Source organism: Hippopotamus amphibius, chromosome 16 (assembly GCF_030028045.1).
Source record: "Hippopotamus amphibius kiboko isolate mHipAmp2 chromosome 16, mHipAmp2.hap2, whole genome shotgun sequence".
Taxonomy (NCBI): domain Eukaryota; kingdom Metazoa; phylum Chordata; class Mammalia; order Artiodactyla; family Hippopotamidae; genus Hippopotamus; species Hippopotamus amphibius.
In genome coordinates, this window is record NC_080201.1 from 36,568,288 (window position 1) to 36,594,806 (window position 26,519).

At 46.2% G+C, this 26,519-nt stretch overlaps 1 protein-coding gene across 3 annotated transcripts in view; it reads left to right on the forward strand.

Moving 5' to 3' along the window:
• Positions 1-26,519, forward strand: part of ABCC11 (ATP binding cassette subfamily C member 11) — a 61,833-nt gene that overhangs the window by 14,883 nt on the left and 20,431 nt on the right. For 2 of the 3 annotated variants that reach the window (XM_057712138.1, XM_057712139.1), the window contains exons 6-18: positions 272-445; positions 1,487-1,634; positions 1,788-1,936; positions 5,260-5,367; positions 9,548-9,808; positions 12,177-12,248; positions 14,404-14,528; positions 16,573-16,645; positions 18,296-18,499; positions 19,747-19,881; positions 19,966-20,062; positions 21,595-21,684; positions 23,881-23,984. In XM_057712138.1, coding sequence (XP_057568121.1) covers positions 272-445; positions 1,487-1,634; positions 1,788-1,936; positions 5,260-5,367; positions 9,548-9,808; positions 12,177-12,248; positions 14,404-14,528; positions 16,573-16,645; positions 18,296-18,499; positions 19,747-19,881; positions 19,966-20,062; positions 21,595-21,684; positions 23,881-23,984 — 1,740 coding nt within the window. Of the gene's footprint in view, positions 1-271; positions 446-1,486; positions 1,635-1,787; positions 1,937-5,259; positions 5,368-9,547; positions 9,809-12,176; positions 12,249-14,403; positions 14,529-16,572; positions 16,646-18,295; positions 18,500-19,746; positions 19,882-19,965; positions 20,084-21,594; positions 21,685-23,880; positions 23,985-26,519 lie in introns of all 3 variants that reach the window. The other variant, XM_057712137.1, reaches the window with a different exon arrangement.

The following is a 26,519-nucleotide window of genomic DNA, read 5'->3' on the forward strand; positions in this document are numbered from 1 at the left end:
TCTCACAATAACCATATAAAGTAGGTATAATCATTCCAGCTTTACAGGTGGAGAAGCTGAGGCTCAGAGTGGCAGAGTAACTTGTCCAGGGTCGCACAGCTAGTAGCAGGACAGCTGCAAAGCTGGTGTGTCTGTCTCCACTCTACCACCCTGCCTCTCAAGCCTTCCTGCCTGGAGAAGGCATGGGGAGGCCCCCTGCCACATGTACATGCAGCTTCTTCTGGGTACCTGGAGAGGTGACGCCTGTGTCCACGGGCTTGTTGTCTTACAGGCCATCAGCTTCTTCACCAGCGACATAAACTACCTGTTTGAAGGGGTGTACTATGGGCCCCTGGCCTCGCTCACCTGCTTACTACTGATAACCTGCAGCATCACCTCCTGCTTCACTCTTGGACCCACAGCGCTCATTGCCATGCTTTGCTATCTCCTGATTTTACCACTGCAGGTAATGTCTTTCTTTGCCACCTATTTGATGTTGGACATTCCCCAGAACTCCTAGGGCTCTGGAATCTGTGGTGCTTCTCAGTGGCAAAGTTGATGCTCGTTGACTGCTCATTCTCCTGGGAGTGAGATTCAGCTTCAATTCCTACCTCAAATGGTTCTCTGGCCACATCGCTGGTCTCATAAATAGGAGGTGAATCTTATGGGCGAAGTCTACCTCATAGTTTTCTGCGAGGGATTATCTGCTTCACAGACTTTCCTCAGTAGCCATCCTCTGTGTAAGATTTTGGTTCCTTCTTTCTATCCAGATGTGCTGATATAATAAAGCAGACAGCATTTAACATTGGCACAGTATAATGGGGGAAGGAAAGCAAATTTGCTGCCAAAGATTCAGCTGAAACAAAATTGGGCAAAACAGAAAATGACTCTTGGATTTGTGTGTCCTGAATTATTGAAATGGAGTGTTTTCCTCCCACAGCTCAGGTACTCTGATCAAAAGTGATTGTAGTCCTACTGCATAGCGCAGGGAATTATATTCAATATCCTATGACAAACCCAAACCATAATAGAAAAGAATATGAAAAAGAATATATTGCATGCATGTGTGTATAACTGAGTCTCTTTGCTGTGCAGGGAAATTAACACAGCATTGTAAATTAACACAGCATTGTAAATCAACTCTACTTCAATAAAATTAAAAAAAAAAAGATGATTGTAATTGGTAGAGGGTTTAGGGTTCCCAGAGGCGGAGGACGCATATTTCTGTTTAGTTAGCCATGGCCTGGCTTGGGACCCAGAAGAGAAAGCCCCCAGGATGCGTGAGGCAGGTGCCCTAAGGCATGACGGCTTGGAGAGGCTTCCACTGGAAACCTCAACAGAGACCTGGAATTGAGAGTCACAATGGATTCAAACAGTGCAGGATTAGACCCAGATATTCAGTCCACATCCGGAGTTTACCTTTGGAAATACTCTTAGCTGCTGTACTAATGCCAGGCTGCAGTTTCCTGCCCTCATAAAAGATGCTTTTGCCGCATCCCGACTGCAGATGTTCCTGACCACATTGGTTGTGAAGATACAGAATCGTACATCTGAGGTCAGTGATCAGCGCATCCGCATCACCAGTGAAGTCCTCACCTGCATTAAGCTGATTAAGATGTACACCTGGGAGAAGCCGTTTGCTAAAATCATTAAAGGTACAGAAAAGCTGGCTTTCTGCTCAGAGCCTGGGGATGTCACGGTGGGCCAAGCCCCTCATCTCCTGGGGATTTCTTGCATGTTCTGGGGCTTGTTCTGTGCTCTTCGGAGAACGTTCTTATGATTAGTTTCAGATATTTTGAATTTTCCAGATCTCAGAAGAAAGGAAACGAAGCTCTTGGAGAAGTTGGGGTTTATTCAGAACCTGAGCACTGCTACCTTTTTCACAGCCCCTGCCATGGCCTCAGTTGGGATGTTCCTCACCCACACAGGCTTACAGCTGAAACTCACAGCTGCAGTAGTAAGTGTTTTGGGTACTTTGTTTCCTCCCGGGTATTGATAGGGAGCTTTCTCATGTGTCCTTTTCCAGTCTATGCCCCTGAAAGATCTCAAGGTTTTGCTCATGAATGATACAAATTGATCTTGATTTCCCAGACTTTTAAGATCTTAAGCTTTCTTCCACCTCAATCCATCTGAGGAACTGATACCCCCTGCATGGCAGCTGTGGGGGCAGGGGGAATGACAGTCAGCTGGGGGTGCAGGGGATGTGGAATGTGTAATTAAAACCCAGGCATGCTGAGGTTGAAAACCCTAAAGTGTGGAGTTCCTCTGATCCCAAAATAGGTCTCTGAAAACACATTTTAAATACAAAGGTCCAGCTACTTCTTTCTTTAGCGGTCTGACCCTGGCTTTGGGAAGCAGCAGCTGCCTCTCAAGGTTAGGAATCCAATTCTTTGAGAATCGTACAGAGTGCTGCTCTTAGAGAGTTTGGAATCTAGCCGGGGAGGCCAGGAGGCTGCACATGAAGTAAGAGGGAGAGCATCTGAGAGCATGTAGCCAAGGGCTCATCTGTGCTTCAGATGGCAGTCACCTCCGCTCGGCCCTGGCACACACCAGGGAAACGCTCTGGCAGGTTGGTAGGTGGAAGGGGGCGCTGTGTGAGGACAAGGCTCAGTGGAACTTTACGGGCACACTGCACTCACACCACGCCAGAGTCGACCAAAGAGTTCCTGCTCCGTTGGAATTGAGATTAAGCTGGACCAAGAAGGGTGGAGATGGGGCGTGAATGGCATAAATTGGAAGGTCTCCCGAAGGTACCTCCAGGAGGTCATGTTCTGGGATCCTGTGAGCCAAAGGTGGTTTGCTATAGTCAAGGAAGGTCTCCTGAGAGGGTGAGGCATGGATTAGGCTCGATGCTTAGGGAGATTTTTTTCGTCTTTTTCTTTCTAAAAAATTTATGTATTTTTTGGCTGCGTTAGGTGGGCTTTCTCTAGTTGCAGTGAGCGGGGACTACTCTTTGTTGTGGTGCATGGGCTTCGCATTGCAGTGGCTGAGAAGAGCACAGGCTCTTTGTTGTGGTGCGTGGGCTTCTCATTGCAGAGCACAGGCTCCAGGCGTGCAGGCTTCAGTAGTTGCAGCACATGGGCTCAGTAGTTGTGGCACATGGGCCCTAGGGCGAGCAGGCTTCAGTACTTGTGGCATGCAGGCTCAGTAGTTGTGGTTCAGTGGCTTACTTGCTCCTCAGCATGTGGGATCTTCCTGGACCAGGGGTAGAATCTGTGTCCCCGCATTGGCAAGCAGATTCTTAACCACTGAGCCATCAGGGAAGTCCTTTTCTTTCTCTTTTTAAATTTTTATTGGCGTGTACGATTTTGATTTACAATGCTGTGTTATTTTCAGATGTACAGCTAAGTGAATATAGATACAGATATATCTCCATATCTATATCAATATTGATATCTCTATCATCTGTCTCTCTATATCTCTCTATCATCTGTCTATCTATCTATCTATTTATCAATCATCTATCTCCATTCTTTTTCAGATTCTTTTCCCATATGGGTTATTACAGAATATTGAGTAGAGTTCCCTGTGCTATACAGGTGGTCCTTGTTAGTTATCTATTTTATATATAACAGGGTGTATATGTTAATCCCAATCTCCTAATTTATCACTTCCCCCTACATTTCCCCTTCGGTCACCATGCATTTGATTTCGAGATTGGTGAGTCTGTTTCTGTTTTGTAAATAAGTTCATTTGTATCATTTTTTCTTAGATTCCACATATAAGTGATGTCATATGGTACTTGTCTCCCTCTGTCTGACTTACTTCACTCAGTATGATCATCTCTAGGCTCATCCATGTTGCTGCAAATGGCATTATTTCATTCTTTTTTATGGCTGAGTAGTATTCCATTGAATATATATATATCACATCTTCTTTATCCACTCCTCTATCAATGGACATTTTGGGTGCTCCCATGTCTTGGCTATTGTAAATAGTCCTGCAATGAACATTGGGGTGTATCTTTTCAAATTATGTTTTTCTCTGGATATATGCCAAGGAGTGGGACCACTAGATCATATGGTAGTTCTATATTTAGTTTTTTAAGGAACCTCCATACTGTTCTCCTTAATGGTTATACCAATTTACATTCCCACCAACAGTGTAGGAGGGTTCCCTACCAACAGCATTTGTTGTTTGTAGATTTGTTGATGATGGCCGTTCTAACCTGTGATACCTCATTGTAGTTTTGATTTGCATTTCTCTAATAGTTAGTGATGTTGAGCATCTTTTCATGTGCTTTTTAGCCATACGTTTGTCTTCTTTGGACAAGTGTCTATTTAGATCTTCTGACTGTTTTTTGATTGGGTTATTTGTTTTTTGTTTTTTGTTTTTTGACGTTGAGCTGCATGAACTGCTTGTATATTTTGGAGATTAATCCCTTGTTGGTTGCTTTGTTTGCAAATATTTTCTCCCATTCTGTGGGTTGTCTTTTCTTTTTGTTTATGGTTTCCTTTGATGTGCAGAAGCTTTGAAGTTTCATTAGGTCCCACTTATTTATTTTTGTTTTTATTTCCATTATTCTAGGGGGTGGATCAGAAAAGATCTTGCTGTTATTTATGTCGAAGAGTGTTCTTCCTATGTTTTCCTCTAGGAGTTTTACAGTGTCTGGCCTTACATTTAGGTCTTTTATCCATTTTGAGTTTATTTTTGTGTATAATATTAGGAAGTGTTCTAATTTCATTCTTTTACATGTAGGTGTCCAGTTTTCCCAGCACCACTTATTGAAAACTGTCTTTTCTCCATTGTATATTCTTACCTCCTTCGTCATAGATTAGTTGATCATAGGTGTCTGGGTTTGTCTCTGGACTTTCTATCCTGTTCCATTGATCTACATTTCTGGTTTTTGTCTAGGGAGATTTTAAATATTAGAAAAGAAAAGAGCATCTAAGGCAAATAAGAATAAATATGATTTTAACAACAATAATAGTACAAAGCTACGTCACCAGTAAACAAAGCTCTCTCACATGTAATTTTTCAGTGCTTCCCAACTGTTCATGTACCATCTTTAGGATTTTGGGCATTATGCCAATGGGGAAACTGAGCTTGTGATGGGGGTGACCCGTCCAAGGCCTTCACTCAGTGACTTTAAGATGAGTGCTCTTTCCCCCACTTTTCCCAGTCTCCCTGAAATATCAACTTGGCCTGTGCTGCATGAAGGACCTGCTTGTTGGAAGCTGCAGGATTTGGCTCTGCAGCTTGAGGCTCAGGGATGGGGTCTCGGGGTGGGGGAGCAGGACAGGGCTGCGACAACCACTGCCTCCTCTCCTCTTCATCTAGGCCTTCACCACCGTGGCCACCCTGAATCCCATGCGGATGTCAGTGTTCTTAGCACCCTTTGCAGTCAAAGGTCTCATGAAGTCGAGGTCTGCCGCGGAGAGGTTCAAGGTGAGTGGTCAGAGGCCTGGCCGCACAGCTGTTTGCTCTACGTGCTCATTTGCCTTCACCCCCATGACATCCCTCCTGAATGTGACCCCAGGCCATGGCAGAGTCCAGCCTGGGTGGAGAGGCACCATCGGACTCAGTGACCTCCTGTGCCCAAGCTGGTGTGGGGCTGGGAAGACGGATGAATCACGCCAGCTCCCAAGCCCCAAGGATATCTTAGGACAGTGGATCCAAACCACATCTCAGACAGGTAGCCTGCAGACCCTGTCCGGGTGTGTGTATAGTTACCCTGATAGTTTTGCTTTTTAAAAAATTATATCTGTTGCTGGCATTCAAAAAACTGGAAATTGTAAATTAAAAACTCAGATTTCTGGATTCTCTTGAATAATCAGAAGACCTGGCACCAGTGGACCCACGTTCTCCTGTGGCCACAGCAGTTGGAGCCGAGGTGATAGCTGCCCCGTGGTTAGCCTGGGCATTCAGGTGGGGTTTACTGCAGCCGCCATTACACTCTATTACACCTCCGGGCCTGGGTCTTACTTACTGTTCATCCTCTTAGCAATGGTTTATTTCGCTTCTTTACATTCCTGGTCTTGTCCCTACAGGCATCAGAGTTGAAAACCTCTCATCTAAACCAATTTCTAAAAACATTTTATAGTCATCTCACTTAAATGTGTGCAGGTCCCAATCTGTATCACTCATTCACTCGTCCATTTATTAAAAAAAAAAATTAGTGGGGAGTTCCTTGGTGGTCTAGTGGTTAGGACTCCAGGCTTTCAGTGCCTGCCATGACCTGGGTTCAGTCTCTGGTTGGGGAACTGAGATCCCGCAAGTGGCACAATGTGTCCCCCCTCCCCCTCCAAAAAAATTAGTGAACACCTACCACCTGTCAACCACTGAGAACACCACAGCGAGAATAACCAATAGGGTTCCTGCTCTCAGAGGGTTAAAATCTGGTATTGGAAACAGGCAATGCGCAAGTGAATTCGTAGTCAAAGAAGGTAACATTAGTTCACACGAAGGGCTGTGATGCCAATAAAGCAGAGGGATGTTCTGGAGCGGATGTGGGGGAGGGCCGGGGCCACGGTGGATAGGCTGGTCAGGGAGGTCCTCTCTGCCAAGGTGACTTTTGAGCTGAGTGATGATGACAAGGCAGAGGGAACAGCCCTGAGGCTGGAATGAACTTGGCTTGTCTGAGTAACACGGGGCAGTCCTTTGCTTACCAACAGCCTCAGGAGCTCCCCTAACTTCTCAGCCATGGCCACTGGGGCCCCTGCTCTCTCCTCCTCCCTACTGGTGCCCTAGTTCTCCCACCCTCCCCTTCCGTGCCCGTGTCCACGTGCAGGGTGGGCAGAGGTGAGGAGGCTACTGCCTGGACTCAGAAGTGTGGGTAGGGATGTTGGCTGCAGGAATGATCAGGGAGACAGCTAGAGAGCAGGGAAGGGGTGGGATGGATGTAGTTACCGTGGAGATGAGGAGGCAGGAAGGGGAGGGGTCAGGGCAAAGATCTCGGACCCTGGGCTGCACTTCCTCAAGGCCTCAGGGGGCTGGGGCTGCGTAGGACTGTCTCTCTGGATGGGTACTAACCCTCCAAGTCCCCCCACTTCAGGACATCTTTAACTCTTCCTGCTTCAGGCACCTAAGTTTTCTGTCTGACCCATAGGCATTTATCTCTGAGACCCCCAGACTGGAAGGGGGTGGAGTGATCTCTAAGACCAGATTCCTTCTTTCTCTTCTGCTTCTGCACCCTCCCACCTACCCTGAACCCTGGCTGTAGGGAGGAGTCAGCTTGGAGGGCGGGGTGCAAGGAGAGGAAAGCTGCGGGCCCTCAGGGAGGCCACCACCTTGCAGGTGGCTGTAGGTAGGAGGCGAGCTGGCTGCTGGGCACTGCTGAGGCTGCACTCTGGGGCTCCAGACAAGGCCTCTGGGCAGGCACTCCAGATCACCTTTTCCTTTGCACTGGTTATTAAAAAAAAAAAAAATGAAAAATCACTGAATGGCATCAATAAAGTTACAGACAGAGAATTTTTTTAGAGCATTTGGTGGTCAAGGACACCCATAACCCAGGTTATCAGTGTTGATTCATGTCCAGATATGTGCTTGCCACACTGACACATGAAGCCAGCATGACCTTTTTTTTTTAAGGTAAGGGAATGAAAACCACAAATTTTGGGACAGTGGTTACCGCAGGGGAGGGCTTGGAAAGCGAGGAGGCTTTGTCTACACCAAGCAGGCAGATGAGAAGGGAAAGGACCCCATCGACTGGTAAAAGTCATGGCTCTTGAGTTCAGTGGTGGGCTCACAGACATTCACTTTGTTATTAAAAACAGCTAAAGAAGTAAGTGCCCGACTAGCTAAATGAAATAAAATGGGCCATGCGGTTCCCACTGATGACTATATGCCTTGACCCAAATGTTATAGTTCATTCAATTCAATGTACCTAAGGTCCAATTAAAAAAATAAACAGATCACCTCTTCTTTTTTTTTTAAATTGTATTTTATGTTAGAGTATAGTTGATTTACATGTTGTGTTAGTGTCAGGTATACAGCAAAGTGATTCATTTATACATACATATATATGTATATATATCCATTTTCAAATTCTTTTCCTGTATAGATTATTACAGAATATTGAGTAGAGTTCCCTGTGCTGCACAGTAGGTCCTTACTATCTATTTTATATATAGTAGTATGTATTTGTCAATCCCAAACTCCTAATTTATCTTTCCCGCCCCCCCGCCACCTTTCCCCATTGGTGACCATAAGTTTTTCTTTTTGTTTTCCTTTTTTCTTTTTTTTCCTTTTTCTTTTTTTTTAGAGCTTTTATTGAGATATAATTGACATACAATAAACTGCATATATTTAAAGTGTATAATTTGATATTTTTTTTCTTATCAGTAACATATATATGGCAATCCCAATCTCCCAGTTCATCCCACCCCAGCAACCCAGCACCCCCTCGCCCCGCTTTCCCCACTTGGTGTCCATATGTTTGTTCTTTACATCTGTGTCTCTATTTCTGCCTTGCAAAGCGGTTGATCTGTACTATTTTTCTATATTCCGCATATATGTGTTAATATATGATATTTGTTTTTCTCTTTTTGACTTACTTCATTCTGTATGACAGTCTCTAGGTCCATCCATGTCTCCACAAATGTCCCAATTTCGTTCCTTTTTACGGCTGAGTAATATTCCATTGTATATATGTACCATATGTTTGTTTTTGAAGTCTGTGTGTCTGTTTCTGTTTTGTAAATAAGTTCATTTATATCATTTTTAATTAGATTCCACATATAAGTGATATAATATGATATTTGTTTTTCTCTGTCTGACTTACTTCACTTAGTATGATAAACTGTAGGCCTATCCATGTTGCTGCAGATGGCATTACTTCATTCTTTTTATTAGCTGAGTATCTTTTTTTCTTTGAAAATACCTTTTCATTGTGTTTTATAAAGTGCTGTGTACTCATTGTAAAAAGTTCAGACAAAGCAAAAAGATACAGAAAATAAAAATTGCTTGGCGTTTACTACCTAGAAATAAAACCAATTGTCCAAAATGTCCATAAGTGTCTTTCTAGATCCCTTTCTGGGTGTATCTTCAGGTGGAGACATGTGAATATAATTTGATCAGTGAGATCATACTTCCCACCCACTTTTCTCGGTGCTGGAACTCATGCAGTTCAACTCGTGTTTTACAGGCAGGGAGATGGAGACACAGAGAGTAGTGACCTGCCAATGGTCACATTTTGAAATATGTGACCCCAAACAGCATCTCGCACAGAGTGGTGCATGGACAGACCTTTTTACTTTTAATACTTATAAATGAAATTTAATGAGAAAAACTGCACATCAGTATTAAGATTCAACAGCCATTATCACTTAAGATGAGACGAATGTAATTTATGCCATTAGTTGATATAAAATAAAATGGAAAATAACTCACAGGAAGATTACAAACATGAAAGAGTGGCCTGGTAGTCTGAGATTTGGAAAACCTCAATGTAGAATTTTCACCAGCAAAAACTAGCCTCTTCTAATTGATCATGGTTCTTCAGACTTTTACAGTTTAGGAGTTCATAAACCAGACCAATGCGCAGGCCAGTAAAAAGGTTACATATCTCTACTGGACTAAAAAACTGAATTCCTCCTCCTTTCCTTTCCTTTCCTTTTTTTCTGTACAGAAGTTTTTCCTCCAGGAGAGCCCTGTCATATATGTCAAAGCATTGAAAGACCCCAGCAAAACAGTGGTTTTGGAAGAGGCCACCTTGTCGTGGAGAAAGACCTGTCCTGGGATCATCAATGGAGCCTTGGAGCTGGAGAAGAACGGACACGCTCCTGAGGAGATGACCAGGGCTCAGCCACCTCTGGGTGTCCTTGGGCCAGAGGACAAAGGGGACACCCAGGCCCCAGAGTTGCACAGGATAAACCTGGTGGTGTCAAAGGTAGCCTCATCAGGGACATGCAGACGGGCTGGCGGTCAGACTTTTGGAGCCCGAGGCTGGGAGATTGGCCTGGTGCCCCACCATTTCCTGGGCTAAAAACTGCCCTCTCCAATATCTCCCTTTAAAATAGAAAATTTCCATGGAAAGAAAAAGAGAGAGAGAGAGAGAAAAGAAAATTTCCATGGAGGGCAAATAGGAAGTCTTTCACACTTACGTGTAAATCAGTTGATCATCTGAACTTATTTGGTAATAGCATGAGCTAGAGCAGCAAGCTGTATATGCGCTGGTCTTTGGAGGGACCCAGGGGAAGGGGAAGGAGACGAAACTAACATTTATCAAGTTCCCAGTATGTGCCAAGCACTACGCTACGTGTTTCGATTTGGCTGCTCTGTGAACTGACATCCTTCGGCTTCTTCTCTGACTATATTTGCAAGGGCTGGCTTCCCTGCTCTGTCCAAATCTCTTCTCTTCTCTATTATCTATTAATATCTGATAAAATATAATAGATATTAATATCTAATAATAATATAGATATAGAATGTATACATTGATTTTATCTGATGATAGATATATCTGGAACAGATATATCTAATAGTAACCATGTTCACATCTATAAATATTAATATCTGATATCAACTGTATATCTATACGTTCTCCCTTGGGGGTTGCCTGCAGTCCCATGGCTCTAAGGTCCATCTCTATGGTTTTATCTCTAGCCTTGAAGTCTCCTCTGAGCTCCAGACTCAACTGTCTATTTACTGTCTCCTCTTATGCCTATCAAACAATTCAAACAAAACAAGACCAAAAAAGAACTCTTGACTTTCACCCTCTCTGACCCATTCCCCATGTCTTTCCCATCTTAGGAGGTGACATCACCATCTTTCCAAGGGTTGAGGACCTGAAAGTCAAACTTGATTCCTTTTCTTTCCTCCCACCGATCCAGTCCATCAGCGAGGCCTGGCAGCTCTACTTCAGCATCTCTCCCAGACCAGCCTCCTCTCACCACAGCCCCCTCCACTACCCTAGCCCCAGCCACCAGCATGCCACGCCCAGCTCCTCTAAGAGCCTCCTTCCCAGCCTCTCTGCTTCCACTTTTGCCCTCTTTTTTTTTTTTAATATTTATTTATTTATTTTATTTTTTGGCTGTGTTGGGTCTTAGTTGTGGCACGTGGGATCTTCGTTGCGGTGTGCGGGCTTCTTTTTCTAGTTGTGGCGCATGTGCTCAGTAGTTGCGGCACACAAGCTTAGTTACTCTGAGGCATGTGGGATCTTAGTTCCCCAACAGGGATCAAACCTGTATCCCCTGCATTGAAAGGCGGATTCTTCTTTTTTTTTTTTAAATTAATTTATTTATTTTACATTTTTTAAAAGAGAAAGGTGGATTCCTAACCATTGGACAACCAGGGAAGTCCCCACTTTTGCTCTTTTACAATTCATTACACACAGTGGACAGAGGGAGCTTTCTAAAACAAACCAATTCAAGTCACTCTCTTGCTTAAGCCCTTCAGTGACTTTCTACAACACTTAGGATAGAGTTCAGGTTTGCCTGAGCACCTGCCCACATCTCCAACCTCGTCTCCCTTTTGTTCCCTCCACACCAGCCCTCTCATCCACTGCTGTTTGGCAGCCAACCTTGTTCCTGTCTCAGGACCTTTGCACATGCTGTTCCCATGGTGTGAAACCTCCAGGTCTTCCTATATCTTGCTTCTTCTTGTCATTCGGGTCTCAGGTCAATGACACATGCTTTTAAGAAGCATTCCCTGGCCAGCCCATCTAACATTACTTTAACCTCCAACTGTCTGTCATGGTAGCCAGTTTCATTTTTCTTATATCACTTACCATCATCTGATACTATTTATTTGTTTTCTTCTTTATTTCATGGTTTGTCTCTCCCCACTAGTTTTAAGTTTAATGAGAGTTCTTTTCTTCATTACTTCATACACAGAGGAAATGCATATGACTATTTGATGGATGAATGAATGAATGAATAAGTGAAGGAACGCGTGCTGAATTCGGTGAGGTTGGCTTTGTAATCCCCATTTTACAGATGACGAAACTGAGGCACAGAGAGTCTAAGTGACTTGCCCAGGAACATAGAGTAGAATAGATACAGATCTGGAATTTGGGTTTCTTGCCCGACAGGACCATCTATCCATGATTCCTCTCCATCACCCCCAAGCAATTTTCTCCTTCTGAGGTTGCCCCATCCCACCTGTATAGATTGGCCTCTGAGCTCCTCCTGAGCTTTGTTTGTCCAAGGGGCCTTGGGGTGCGTATGGTTATTTTGTTTTCTGTTTGTCATTTTTTGTTCAGACAGTAGACCCGAGTCTACTGTCCCAACGCCTTTTTGTCCTCCTTGGCTTTGCAGGGGACTGTGCTAGGGGTCTGTGGCAACACGGGGAGTGGCAAGAGCAGCCTGTTGTCAGCCATCCTGGGGGAGGTAAGTGTTTCGTGGCCCCTGCATGTCCACCCCCAGCTCCCAGGTTCCAGTTCCCCCAGGAAGCTGCACCACTGCTTTCTTCCACGAAGGGATCTAAGCCAATAGAATTTTTATAAATTGAAAACAGTTGAGCATGCACCAAGTGGGAGGTGAGTACCAGGAGTACTGCCTCTTAGCACACCCAGAGATCCATCCGCATCTGTCCTCTGTGCTTTCTCCACCCTGTGTTGTAATCAACCAGCTACCAAGGTGATGATACAGGGCATCTCAACGTTTAACATGATAACAAAATCATCTCATGAGGCCAGACTCAGAGTGGGACACATGACCCTTTGGGAGACAGCGTTGGGAGTGAACTGTGGAAGGAGAGAAAAGGAGAGGGAGGGAGGGAGGGGATGAGGAGAGGAGGCCGGCAGATGGGATGGGACGATCTCAGTCACATCCCAGCAGCAGAATTCACATGCCTGCTGGGTGCCCTGCGCTTGAGATCTGAACTGTCTAACTGCATTGCCTCTGGACATTCTTAGGTCTGCTTTGTCTGCAGCTGTGCCAGCATGTGACTCAGCCCACCCCTTCTTCAGTTCCCAAAGAAACCAACCCATTTCCCCAAAACATTTGAGGTCATGTTGCATATCTCCTAGAGAGTAGTGCCATAAAACAGCCACAACACCTGGTGTATGTGTATAGTCCCCTCCCCAAGGGGGTCTTGCAGCCCGTCCACACCCAGCCTCAGCCTCACCCCGTCTGGGGGCTTCTCTCCCTGCCACTCCCTACGTTGCGCATCGTCCCTCCTTGCCACGTGGTTGGGAGCACTAGCTGGGGTCCTTCCTTTACTGTGCTCCTCTCAGCTCCTCCTCCTGAATGTGCTTGGCCAAACTCATCACCTCCTAGGAAAGTGATCACATTGTCAATCGCAGCTCTCTCCTAATACGTCAGTCCGATGGCTTGTTTGTTTGTGTGTCACATGTGATGGCTTTTCCCCAATGTCTTTGCAGCTGAGGGAAAGAAAGACTCCACTTTTTTTTTTAACAGTAAAAATAGTTTGAATAGTACTTGCATGCCAGTCCCTGTGCTCAGTGCTTGACATTTTTTTCCTTCAACCTGAAAACAACCCCATGAAGAAGGCACAGACTTAAGGTCAGTTTATAGGTGAATAAATGAGGTTGAGAGAGGTGACTTGCCCAAGGTTGCCAGCAGGTCAGGGATGGAGCCAGGGCTGACACTCAGTCCAGCTGATGTCAGAGCTTTGCTTCTCATCACAGCTACACTTGCCGGTGGCTTCCATTCAGGGCCACCTTTCTATGTGGCCAGGAGCTTGTCAGTTTCCTTTTCAGATGAACCAGTCCTTCCAAAAAGGAGAACAAAAAGCTGTCATTTTAAAGTTTTGTTCTTATTAAATTAAAGCCTGGCTTCAAATCAGATGTAGGGAGCGCAGGATAAGAAAGAGAAAGAAGGACAGAACGATGAGGTCATCTTCTGGGGTCAGGAGCATGAGGGTTATGGCCTTAATTTTTTCTAATGTGTGCTTTTAAATTTATCATCCATAAAAGCAGGAAGAACACTACAGTAAAGACCTGTGTACGCAACTCTGAGATTCAGGACTTGACAGCATTTGCATATTTGCCACATCTATGTAGAAACATACTTTGTAAAACTATTTTATAATAATTACAGAGATTATGACAGTTTTCCCACTACATACCTCATCATGATGCCCAAAAAATAAGGGCATTTTCCCATCTAACCACAATGACATTATCACACTTAACAAATTCACGGTAATTCTGTGATATCCAGGGATGGACAGAGATGGCCTGGAACTTCCCATCTCACAGTGAAGAGCAGGGAGACACAGCTTGCTAGAGATTGGGGCTGGGAAAATAAGAGAAAAAAGGATGGGGTGTCTTCCATGCGAACCTTGGATTCAATCACAGCAGGAACAGTTCTGGCTTAACTCCAACTACTGCCCCACGTTCTCAGGGCCTTCCCTCAGCCTCACTGGTTGGCCTGGCAGGACTGTGTTAAGATCCCATTTACATGGGCGAGGCCCCAGGCTCCTGGAGCACACTGAGGCCCTGGGGACTGCGTCTGCTGAGCCAGGCAGGGTCTGTCCTCTGGTTGTCCCCGTCCTGAGGCTGGACTCACTCTGCCGCAGATGCGCTTGCTGGAGGGCTCGGTGGGCGTGCACGGAAGCCTGGCCTATGTCCCCCAACAGGCCTGGATCATCAGGGGGAATGTCAGGGAAAACATCCTCATGGGAAACCAGTACAACAAGGCCCGGTAAGCTTCTGGGAGGGACAGGGCAGGATGCAGGGGTGTGTGACTGGTTTGTGGAGGGACCTCTAGCTGCTAATAGGAACTTGGCAACCGCTAACTCCTGTTGTGTGCTCTCTCACATGCTGTGTGCTCACTTATGTGCATCACTGTATTTCCTTCTCACTGGGAAGGAAAGATTCTTATCATATCCATTTTCTTGGCAAGTCAGCTGAGGCACCAAGAGGTTACATAATTTATCCAAAGTCCTTCAGCTGCTAGGATGTGACAGAGCCAGAATTTGAACCCCAGTTGCTTTCAGAAACTTCTCGCTTAACTGTTATACTCTTTTGACTCAAAATAACCCTGCCTCCCCAAAATGTTACTTTAGAACTTTCTTTGTGTTAATTAATTCATGACCCCTAAGTCAAAAGGTAAAACAAATGGGGTGATGAGATTGTGCAAGGTAGAGAGAAGGAGTTTGGATTTGCCTGGTGGGCGGCCTGCCTCCGCCCACACCCCTCCTTGCCCTGGTTGGCCTTTCCCTCCAGGGTCCGGGGGTGGACCTGCTTGAGATATGCACTTGGACACTGTGAGTGAAGTCTAGTCAGTGGAGGATCCAGGAAAGCTGCCCTGATTGCTGCAGCTGTGCTTCCAACTCTGCTGGACTCTGGCCTCCTTGGACTGTTTGCTTGATTTTGCAATCTGCCCCCTGTAACAGTGCTGAGGGGCACACCTGTGTGGGTGTATAGACTGGCCGTCTCCAGCTGGTTGTCCTGTGGGCTCCCCAACATCAGGTCCAGTGCCAACTCATGAGCACGCTTCTGGCCCAGCCCCCACCCCACCTGCTTCTCTTCCCAAATTCCCGATTCGGCTTAATGGCATCACTGAACTGTGCACCCCAGGGAGCCTGACGCCTCCTCCTCTCATACCTTCCATATCTAATTGGTCAGCAAGCCTTGATGACTCAACCTTCTAAACAGCTCTTGTATTTCCCTTCTCTTCTCCATCTCCACTGCCAGTTCTGGGCTGTGACCTCCTGTGCCCACTGCCACAGCCCTTGGCTCCCTGTCTCCAGCCTTCCCCCTTTCAGTTCCTCTCTGTGCACCGCCTCCGGGGCAGTTGTCCTAAAAGACAGCTTTCATCTCGTCTCTGCTCGACTTTCAGACTAAGACGACTCATAGAACAGTTTTGAAATATCTGTCAAAAATAAAAACGCACCAACTTCTGGGTCTTCCCTGGTGGTCCAGTGGTAAAGAATCTGCCTTTCAATGCAGGGGATGCGGGTTCAATCCCTGTCAGGGAACTAAGACCCCCTATGCCGCGGGGCAACTAAGCCCGTGAGCCTCAACTAGAGAAGAGAAAATCTGCACGCCACAGCTAGAGAGAAGCCTGCATGCCGTAACGAAAGATCCTGCATGCCTTGACGAAGATCCCGTGTTTCGCAACTAAGACCTGACAAGCCATAAATAAATAAATAAATAAAATATTTAAAAAATGCACCAACTTTTGACTCAGAAAATCCACTGCTAGGTATTTAATGCATAAGTAATGTCACCCATGAACACCAAGACCCATGTATAAGAATGTCCCATCGAATTATTCAGGGTAGCAAAAGACTAGAAACAACCCAAATGTCCAGCGTTAGGGCACTGGTCCAACAATGTGTGGTGCATCCGTATAATAGAATACTGTAGTGCCATTAAAGCAATGTAAACCTGTATCTGCTGCACATATACCTATATCACTAGATTATTTCTGAATATGTACACAGGAAACTCTCTTAGTGACTGATTCTGAGGAAAGCAACTGAGGGTCAAAGATGGGAGGGAGACTTGCTTTTCGCCTTTTCTTCTGTCTGTTCTGTTCAAATATTTACTAAGTGCACATGCTAGATTAAAAGAAATGAAGAGAGGAAGGAAATGAAGAAAGCCTCCTGTGGTTTACCATTAAATGCAGGATCAAGGCCAAATTTCTCAGCATAGAATGCAAGACCTTTCCCTTCCAGACTTGGGAAGGTTCAGGGCCTGTGGCCGGGCGGCCTGTCCCTTTTGCTCTCTGTCCTTCGCAGGTACCTCCAGGTGCTCCACTGCTGCTCCCTGATCCATGACCTGGAAATTCTGCCCTTTGGAGACATGACAGAGGTGAGCAAGAGGTGCTCGTCCCCCAGCTCTGTGCTGATGGTGCCTTCGTCACGGTGTTCTGGGCTCCCCAGCTTGCCTCCCTGGGCGGGCGGAGGAGGGACCTGAGCTCTTCCTTCCCCAAGCAGCCCGAGCTGGTTGTGCAGCCTCAGAGCCTCTCCCACCCCCCACCGAGGGAGGGAAGTTGGGGCTCATCTGACCTTCGAAGTTGACAAAGAGGCTACCTTGCCCCACAAGGATGGGAGCTGGTCTCAGACGTCTCCTTCTGAAGCACGAGTGGAGAGCCTGTGAAGATACGAAGGCTCCCATCATCTGCCTTTGCCCCACGCTCTGCCCTGCTCCTCTCCGGCAGCACTTCCTTTGACAGTGGAAACAGCAACCATGGCCCCACAATGGCAATTTCAGTTCTGACTGCTACATTTTCCTGATCACTCTCCATCTTTCACATCTGTAGCCACCTCTACTCCACATAAGACCTTTGTAAGATAAAAGCAGTATTGTTGTTTTGATTTTATTATCTTATAATAGCTCAGTCTGCTGAGCACTTACGGCATTCAAGGTACTGTTCTAGCAAAGCAAATGTATTGTCTTCAGTGAGGCTCAGATAACTCTACAAGGTCAGTTCTTTAATTATCCTTCCTTTAAAGATGGGTTTGTACACCCCAGAGGGCAGAGAGCTCAGCTATCTTCTTCAGGGTTGTCTCTTCAGTAGGAAGAACCAGGTCTGGTCTATAAAATGCATCCATAATAGTACTGACCTCCTGAGGATGACTTGAGGTTTCGGTGAGTGGATAAATACATGCTTTGACTAGTGCCCAGCGTAGTATAGGTGTCAGGCTCTCATTAGAGGAACACAGTAAGCACTTTTTAAGTCTTTGCTGAGTGAGTAGGGAAACTGAGCCTTGCCCAGGCCAAGCAGCTTATCTATGGTCACGTGGTGAGCTTGAGGCAGAGCACTGACAAGAGGTCACCCCACTGCTCTTTAAACTCTGCTTCTTCTCTACACAGTCTCCAGAGTTTATGGTAGAGCAGGGATAGGACTTGGGCCCTGGCTGCCTCATCCTTAGAGCCTGGCTGAAGGATGAGCTGGCCAGCAGCTGCCTGAGGTCCTAGTCTGCTTGGGGACCTCAGACGTTCTGCCCAGTGATTCTGGTTTGCACCTTTGACTCCTGACTTAATGAGTGTCGTGGAAGGTGGTCCTTCCCAGGGCAGCCACAGCCTGCCCACCACTGCAACTATGGTGCAAACAGTCTTGAGCAACACCCCAAACCCAGGCCGGTGGTCCTACCAGTTGATGGCTGCAGTCAACGGAGATTTAAAACATGAATTAGATGTAAGAAGGTGCTGTTTCTTGGGAATAAATGGTTTACTTTATGAACTAAATTGCTAAAAGTTTAATATGCCTTCTGAGAAGCTGACTGACTTAGAAAAATTGTATCCAATTATGAATGATGAATTTTAGTTAACTGAAAATCAGTTTTCTTGTTTCCTACTAAGCAGATTTTGAAAAATATTTTTTAAATGCCAGGGGTCCCAAAGCATTAGGTGGCCAGGAGTGTGCATCGAGGGGGGTCAGTCTGTCCACTTGCCCTCCTGGCTGCTGGGAGCGTACCTGGCTGGGTGACCCTCAGTGCCTTTGGCTACCTGTCGCAGATCGGAGAGCGTGGCCTCAACCTCTCCGGGGGGCAGAAGCAGAGGATCAGCCTGGCCCGCGCCGTCTACTCTGACCGTGAGCTCTACCTGCTGGATGACCCCCTATCGTCTGTGGACACCCACGTGGGGAAGCACATCTTTGAAGAGTGCATTAAGAAGGCGCTCAGGGGGAAGACTGTCATCCTGGTGACGCACCAGCTGCAGGTGACCACCCTTCCAGGGCTCTGGCCGTGATTGGCAGATAATGTAGCTTCTCAAGCCCCTGCCATCTCGGTGTGATCAAGAACAGCCCCCATCTCAGACAGACCTCGAACTCAGGCAGTGTTGGGAAGAGATTGATTTCTTCTGCTTTCCACATGGAGAATACAGGGTGGTAAAAATTGAAACCAAATTTTAAGGTCTCCATTTTAAAAATTGTATGGGTGGATCACTGCTTTTGAAGTTACAAAAAAAAAAAAAAAAAAAAGGAGAGAAAAAGCTCCTTCAGTGAAGAATTCCCCAAGTGTCACATTCTTCCATCAAGGGCAGTGGCTGTGCCGGTTGCTGCCTCTCACGGGTCCTTTTCCCTAGATATGTTCATGCCTGGTTTTGGCCTTAAGACCCTGTTGTTATTTCCCCCTCTTCTTCTATTTTGGCTTTACTAGTTTTGGGTATAAATATTTAAGACATAATAACAGGTTAGAAAATAATGTAACAAAAGCCCATGTCTCTGCCACCCAGATGGCACGCTCCAACGTTGACGGCCCACAGGTTACACTCCCTTCCCTCCTTCCTGCCCCCCTCAGTCCACCGTTCTTTGTTCCCGTGTGTGTCTTCACACTTTTACAACATATGTATGAATCTCCAGACATGAGCAAGTGTCCTTTTACATATTTAAAAGCTTTATACAATTAATATTTTACTTTCTGTGTCCTTTGGTAATTTGCTTTTCTACTCAACTTTATATTTTTAAGATCTTCCATGTGAGCACATGGAATTTTATGTCATTCTCACTGATATTGTATTCCAATCTCTGAATATTCCAGATTTTATTTCTCCAGGACAGACATTTAGGTTGTTTTCATTTTTCACTTTTACAAAAAATGCTTCAATATGTATTCTTCTGTGTGTGTTTTTATGCACATGTTTGAGAGGGTATTTTTTAGGGTAGTGTTTTAGGAGTAGAATTGTTGGTTTATAATTCTTCAAAAATCTCTACTTTTACTAGATGTTGTCAAATTGTTTTTCAAAGTAAATGTACCAATCTGCAGTTCCTGCTCCCCGATTTTGTAAGTGTTCCATTTACCTCCAGCCATTACCAACACTTGGGGTTGTCCAGTGTTTAAGTTTTTGCCAAATTGGTGGTATAAAATATTTTGTCATCATTTAAGTTTGCATTTTCCTTTTTGAATAATGAAGTTGAACGGCTTTTTGTATGCTTACTGAGGACCTTATTTCTTCTGACTCTTCAGTATTTAGAGTTTTGCGACCAGATCATTTTATTAGAAGATGGGAAAATCTGTGAAAAAGGAATTCACAGTGAGTTAATACAGAAAAAGGGGCAATATGCCCAGCTCATCCAGAAGATGCACAGGGAAGCCACACAGGTGATTTCTGCCCCACCCCACCCACACTCCTGACCCGACAGGGAGGACCGCTCCCTGCATTCATGGCTTGTGCTTTCTCCCCAGGGCATGTTGAAGGGTGTAGCAAAAGCAGCAGAAGAGCTACAGGTGGAAGGTCAGGCCCAGACCACTTGCCAGGAAGAGCTTCTCAATGAAAATGCTGGTAATAGAGATGGGGAACAGGGTGAGAACCTCTGCCTGTCTGGCCACCTGCATCTTCCAGAGCCCTGGCATTTCCTCCTGGATGCGAGACCAGGCCATGTCACTCATTGAACAGGGTCCCAGACATCACACATACAGGCTACAGATCCAGGTATTTGAGGGCTGTGGGATGTGGAGTGTGCTGTCAGGAGGCCTGAAGCATCCAAGACGTGAGTGTTATTGGGGTAACAGCTGAGGGAGTGCAGAAGCAGAGGCAGGATGGGGGTAGCTTTGACCTTGAGCAGCTCAAATTTAAAACTTTGTAAGGCATCTGGGCCATTAACCCATTATGCATTTTTTGAGAGCGAAGGTATTGAAAGTCAGAAAGGAACTGAGCCCAGTCCTGGACATTCGGAAGCTCATGGCCTTGCTCTTTTCTGAGACAAGGTAGCAGAACAGAAAGACCTTCATTTTTAAAGTAAGACAAGTTGTGGATTTGAATTCCAGCTCTGCTGCTCACAGAGCTATGTGACCTTGGCCAAGCAAGTTAAACTCTCTGAACCGTCATTGACAAAAGTGGAGGTAATAGTGCTTACATCACAGGGTCATAGTGGAGATTAGAAGAGGTCAGGTATAGGGAAGCCCTCAGGACAGTGCCTGTCACATTGTAGGTTTCTGTCACCAAGAGAGTCTTCAGCTGCAAAGATCAGAAACCAATCTGGGCAGAAAAATAATTTATCGGCAGAAAAGGGTGTTGATCACAGAATGAAAGGAAAAGTTGAAGCACAAGGCCTCAGCAACTTTGGGGTCTAAAGTGGCAGGAACAGGTGCAGAATCCTTTTGAAGAAAACCTACTCCAAATGTTTTCCATCTTAGTATAATTTCCCTCAAGATCAAAATTCCACAAAGAGAGCCCTCTTCTTCAGGGAGAATTGTGGTGTTGCTCCTAGAAGAAGGCAGAGTGTCAGGCAGAAACAGCAGATGTCCCCCACAGTGCTGTCTCCTGTTATTGCTGTTGTCGTGTCATCATTGGCAACATCTACTGATATCTCCAGGCACTGGTCTCTCAGCCCTGCTATAGGCCAAGAGTCTGCCTGGGCTGGTGTCACAACTGTTTTTTGAGGAGTTGTCTCAGAAGCATATTGCTACAAAGCATCTCAGCAACCATCTATAGGCCCGCCAGTTGTCAGATGAGGAAACAAAGAGGTTAAGGGATTTACTTGAAGTTGTAAAGTACCATGATGACAATTCTGGAACCCAGGTTTTCTAGTCCCAAGTTACTGCTTTCTTCATTCTCTCCTGCTGTCTCTCTCAACCCATCAAGCCCTTGGGACCCCCAGGTCCTCCAGGGTTTATTGAATGGCTGGTGATGGACCCCCTTTTCAGACTCTGAAGTCCAGGCAAACCTGGAAACCCTGCTGGTTAGAGTCAGACTTGGGTGGGGCACTGGGTGGCAGCCAGAGCAGGAGGCTTTGCGTGGACTCCTCTTGACCTGGGAAGGAGATGCAGGAGATTGGGGGGCATACTTTTTCTTTCTTCTTTTCCCTGATCCAGTGTTGGAAAATCAGCTCACACAGAAGGAGAAGATAGAAGAAGGGTCCTTGAAGTGGAGCATCTACCACTACTACATCCAGGCAGCTGGAGGTATGCGCTGTCAGCTGCCCCAGGCCAGGTCTACCCTTGAAGCTGGGAGAGACTGGAATGTGCAAGATCACATGAGGTAGAGGGAACAAAAGGTCATGCCATTCATGAGTTTAACTTGCACTATCCCAGTCATACTCAACTATAGTAACTCTACCACCATAGTCAATGCCGGAAGTTATATTTTCATGTGTACTTGTATTAATATACCTGGCATTTTAAAAATCAAATATGATAAGACACAGACATGTAAATTATTGTCACGAAGGGAAAAGTTTATACTTATGGATCCCTAGAAATAGGCATGGCATGCCATACAGGGCCACATGGAGAAGCACCAGGGTTGGTCAGGAGGCAGAGGTGTGGTAAGAGACAGCATGGCCCAGAGCCTTTATTGGGGTTTTGTGGGAAGGAGAGAGTGAAGCAGGGTTGGTACAGAGTAAGCTTAGGATTGGATGGTGTGAACAATTCTGGGGAGTCTGGGCTATAGGGGTGGTCCTAGTTGTCTGGTACCTGGTCCTGGGGTGATTTAGGGCAGGGGGAATATTGGTTTGGTGTGTGAGAGTTTGATTAAAGGGGTGATTGGGAGTGTGGGCTGTGGATTGGTTGGTTTGTGTGTCAAAGGTGTGCTCTACAAGGAGTCATTTGCTATCTCTAGGAATTAGCTAGCCTTGGGAGAAGTCTCTCAGGATTAAGGCCCCAAATAACACAGCATTAGGAATACAGAAAATAAGAAAATATTGTTCATATATTTTCTTGAAATAAAGAGTGCTAACAGTACTCTTTACTTTAGCGTTTTTCAAACTGCAGGTCCTGGCCCACCAGTGGGTTGTGAAACCAGTTGAGTGGATTGTAAGTAGCAGTGAGAATAGAAATGGGAACAGAGTAGAAAATATCTGCAGGCATTGCAAAAGTAGCAATGCATGAAGCTTTCATTTGGGTATGTATTAAACTGCATTTCTGAAGGTGGATGGCAATTAAAAGTTTCAAAGCTACTGCTTTATTAAATGGTGTACGTTACCAAATTCACACACAATGTTGTAAACACAAAACCAAGTATATGATACTGTGCTTTTTGAGTGATTTAATTTTTGAGAGTAATTTTGACTCCATGCCAACGTTTTATGCTTCATTGACTTTGGAACTGAACCGTGGGTAAGGTGTGTCTTCTCTACCTGTCTAAGGGAGGAAGAGGTAGACTGTGCATAGGAGATCACCATCTTCACCCCTTCCACTGTGGGCCTGCCTGCAGGATGTAACACGGGGCCTGCCCTGAGTAGGGGAGCAGCAAATACTTGTGAAATGCATGAAAGAATCAAGAAACCAATTGATCTGTATATAGGAAGTACCTGTTATGGACCAGACTCTGTGCCAAGCTCTGGAGGAGAAGGGGTATAAAGTCACCTAAGAACCTACCCTGTAATCTAGCTGGAGAATTAGGACATTGGCAAGAGAGATTAGGACTAGTAGCAAGAGAGATTTCTGGGACAAGGCACGGTCTCAGATGTCATCAAAGAAAGGTGGCCCTTGAGTGGCGCTTAAGGAAGGACAGAATTCAGGACAAAGAATATGGGCACGGGACACAGCCTGGAGAGGTGGATAGGGCGCCGGGGCAAGAGGCAGATGCTAAAGGAGGGCGTGTATCCTGGGTTTTCCATCCTTGGCTTCACCACTCACCAGCTCCGTGACTTTGGGCAAATTACTTCCTCTCTTGGAGACTCAATAAATGGGGATAGAAATTCCACATCCAAAACTAATGCGTATATTGAGGACGCTACGTGAAGCATGGGTACATAAAAGTACCTACCGCGTGAAAGGCAGCTGTGTTGTTATTTTGAACGTTGAACCCTCCGGACCTGCATAAGGGGAACTAACTTCTCTAGAACACTGCTTATATACCAGGCACTGGGCTGGGTGCTTGACACACGTTACCTCACATCATCTTCAGAGCGGCCCTCATGTGAGGCTGGTAGGACCATCACCATCTTATACGTAAGGAAGTGGAATGTCACTGACATTTGGTCCCTTGCCAGGCTAACGAAGCTTGTAAGTAATAAAGCCAGATTAGAACCCAGGGCTTCCTAACCTTGGAACCCAGCTCATTCCAGTCCTCTAAGGTGTCTGGGGGAGATCCAAGTGCCTGGGATGGCTGTGCACCTTCTTGTGGCACCTGCGTGGCACCTTTCTTTCCTCCCCCAGGTTACCTGGCTTCTGCCATGGTTTTCCTTCTCCTGGCAATGCTGGTCTTCTCCACGATCTTCAGCTTCTGGTGGCTGAGCTACTGGCTGGAGCAGGGCTCAGGGGTGAGTGCCGTGGTGGCGTGGGCTGCATTTCTGTGGGTTTGGGTGGAGTAGGGGGCTTCTTATTCCTTGGGGCCCTGTGGGCACAGGTTAGGGAAGCCCAGAGCAAGCCCAGTGCTTGCGCTTGCTGTGTTGATGAAAGGAGCTTCAGAGGGAACCTCTGGGAGCCAGAACCCTGGGGCTCCCTCCTGATCTGGCCCCCTGTGTGCACAGAGCGAGTGGTCACCTGTGCAGTCTCAGAGGGACAAAACCAAGAGCTGTCCCCAAACAGCTCCCCAAGAATGCTTTACAGTCTGCTTGAATGACTTTCCTTTGGCAGCTGTTTTGCCTTCTTGCTCTGCATTATTTAAAATAAGCTTTTGTACCCCTTATGGGGGACTGGGAGGCCACGCCCAAGATGGACATGACCAGACATTAGTTAAGTTTTATCCGTCACTCCTGACAGCGGGAAAGAGCTGAGCTCTGGTCTTATTTGCACAGAGGTGATTTGGGCTTTTTAAAGGGAGAATGAGGGAGGAGGGAGAGCAGGGCTCAGCTGGGTCAGAGAAGTGAAGAGGTACAAACGGCTGGTGAGCGTCCGTGCGGTTAGGCCAGGTGTGTCTGCAGCCAGCAGGCCGTCTATCCTCCCGTAGAAACTGGGAGACAGGGGCTATGTCCTTTCCAATGATTACATTTCAAAGGAGTCGTTCTCAGGTCCTTAAGAGAGATGCTTGTGAGTTGCAAGAGATACATAGTCACAAGGGTGAGCCCTTCTTAGCAAGCGCTCTGGGGAAGGGAGATCAGGGGCCTGCCATCAGGTGCAGGCTGGAACAGACAGTAAATTGGCCTGGCAGAGGCATTTTGATGAAGGTGGAGGAGCTGGGATCCTCCAAGGAATACACCTTAGCCTCTAGAAGCCATGCTAGAGTTTGGTCAAGTCTCTTAGTGCAGGAGTTTGGACAGAGTTGTTCCGCGTTGAGGGTTCTGTGGCTCTCAGCCCTTACGTGCCGGGTTAATTCATTAATCTTCCCAACCTTATTCTGAGGTAGGTATCACTGTCCCCATTTTATATTTGCAGGAACTGTGCTTAGAGAGAATAAGGAGCCTGCTCTGAGACGTGAAGGTGCCTTGAACTCTGTGCCATGTTTTTCAAACGCTCTGTTTGGTTAACTTTCAAGTCATGTGTCAAATAGAGTTTGGTCAGGAATGCAGGAGCCACTTGGAATATTTAGAGCTTCCAAAGATTTAATACACAAATTGGAGGCTACACAGCTATTGGAAGGGCTGGAGGAGAGAGGGTGGTCTCAGTGGCAGGCAGCACTGAGGGGGCTGATCCTTGGAAAGGATGCCGGCAAACCACTGGCCGAACTCCACGTCCCATGCACCCGTCCACAATTGCCACCAGCATGTGATGGCCTCTTCTCTTCCAGCCTTTAGATTTCCTGTGAGTGCCTCTCCTTGGCAGAATCTAATCTACGACCATGCTGGCAAGGAGTCTGAGAAACCGAGTTCCCAAGCTCTCCCTTGGATCATAGTGGAGAGTGTGGAAGGGGACAGAGGTGACACTGAATGATCATCTAGCACAGATTTCTAACACCATAAAGTGAAGTAATTTATTAAGCCATTTTCTACCCTGACAGAAGAAAAGAGGCCACATTAGACAGGCTGCCTTGGGACAAAGATGCATTGAGAGAGAGATAAATAGAAGTCCTAAAGGCAGTGGGGTTGAGTTTAGAACAATTGGAGTGGAGTGGGATGTGGAGTGGAGGCAAGAGCTGGAGTCAGGGAGACAGACCAGTGAGACTGCTGTTGTAGTGGTCCAGGGGACAGACGATGAGGGCTTAGTCCAGGGAGGGGCACTGGGGAGGGAGAATGGAATGGGGAGGGAGAAGGGGAAAGCAATAGCACTGAGCAGGAAGGTTATGTAGCCCCAGAAAGAAGGATTTTTCTCCCTGTTGAATTTCACCTTGAACTCAGATGGTCTGACCCTCTAAAAAAGAAAACTCACAGTTTTCCTCTATCCACACACAATGTTTCTGATACCCACTGTGCAGATTTTTCTCAACATCAACCAGTTCTCCAACTCTCTGGACACTAGCCAGGTGTACTACAATTCAATTCATTTCTGACACTACCTACCTGGAGTTAGCACAGACTCCACAGGTTAAGGGCTCAGTCCCATAAGACTGCTGCCATTTCAGGGGCCAATCATAAATCTGGACTTTTTATACTTCTGCTGAACCAGCTATAAATTGGGGATTCCCATGACTCCCTCTTTGCATTTGATAATCTGCTAGAATGGCTCACGGGACTTAGGGAAATACCTTTACTAGTATTTTGCTAAGGGATATAATAAAGGGTACAGGTACACAGCCAGATGAAAACATACCTAGGGTGAGGTCCAGAAGGGTCCAAAGTGCAGGAGGTTCTGCCCCCATGGAGGTGGGGTACACTGCCCTTCTGGCACATGGGTGTGTCCACCAACCTGAAAGCTCTCCTAGCCCCATGCTTTATGGATTTTTATGGTAGCTTCAACATGTAGGCATGATTGGTTGTTAA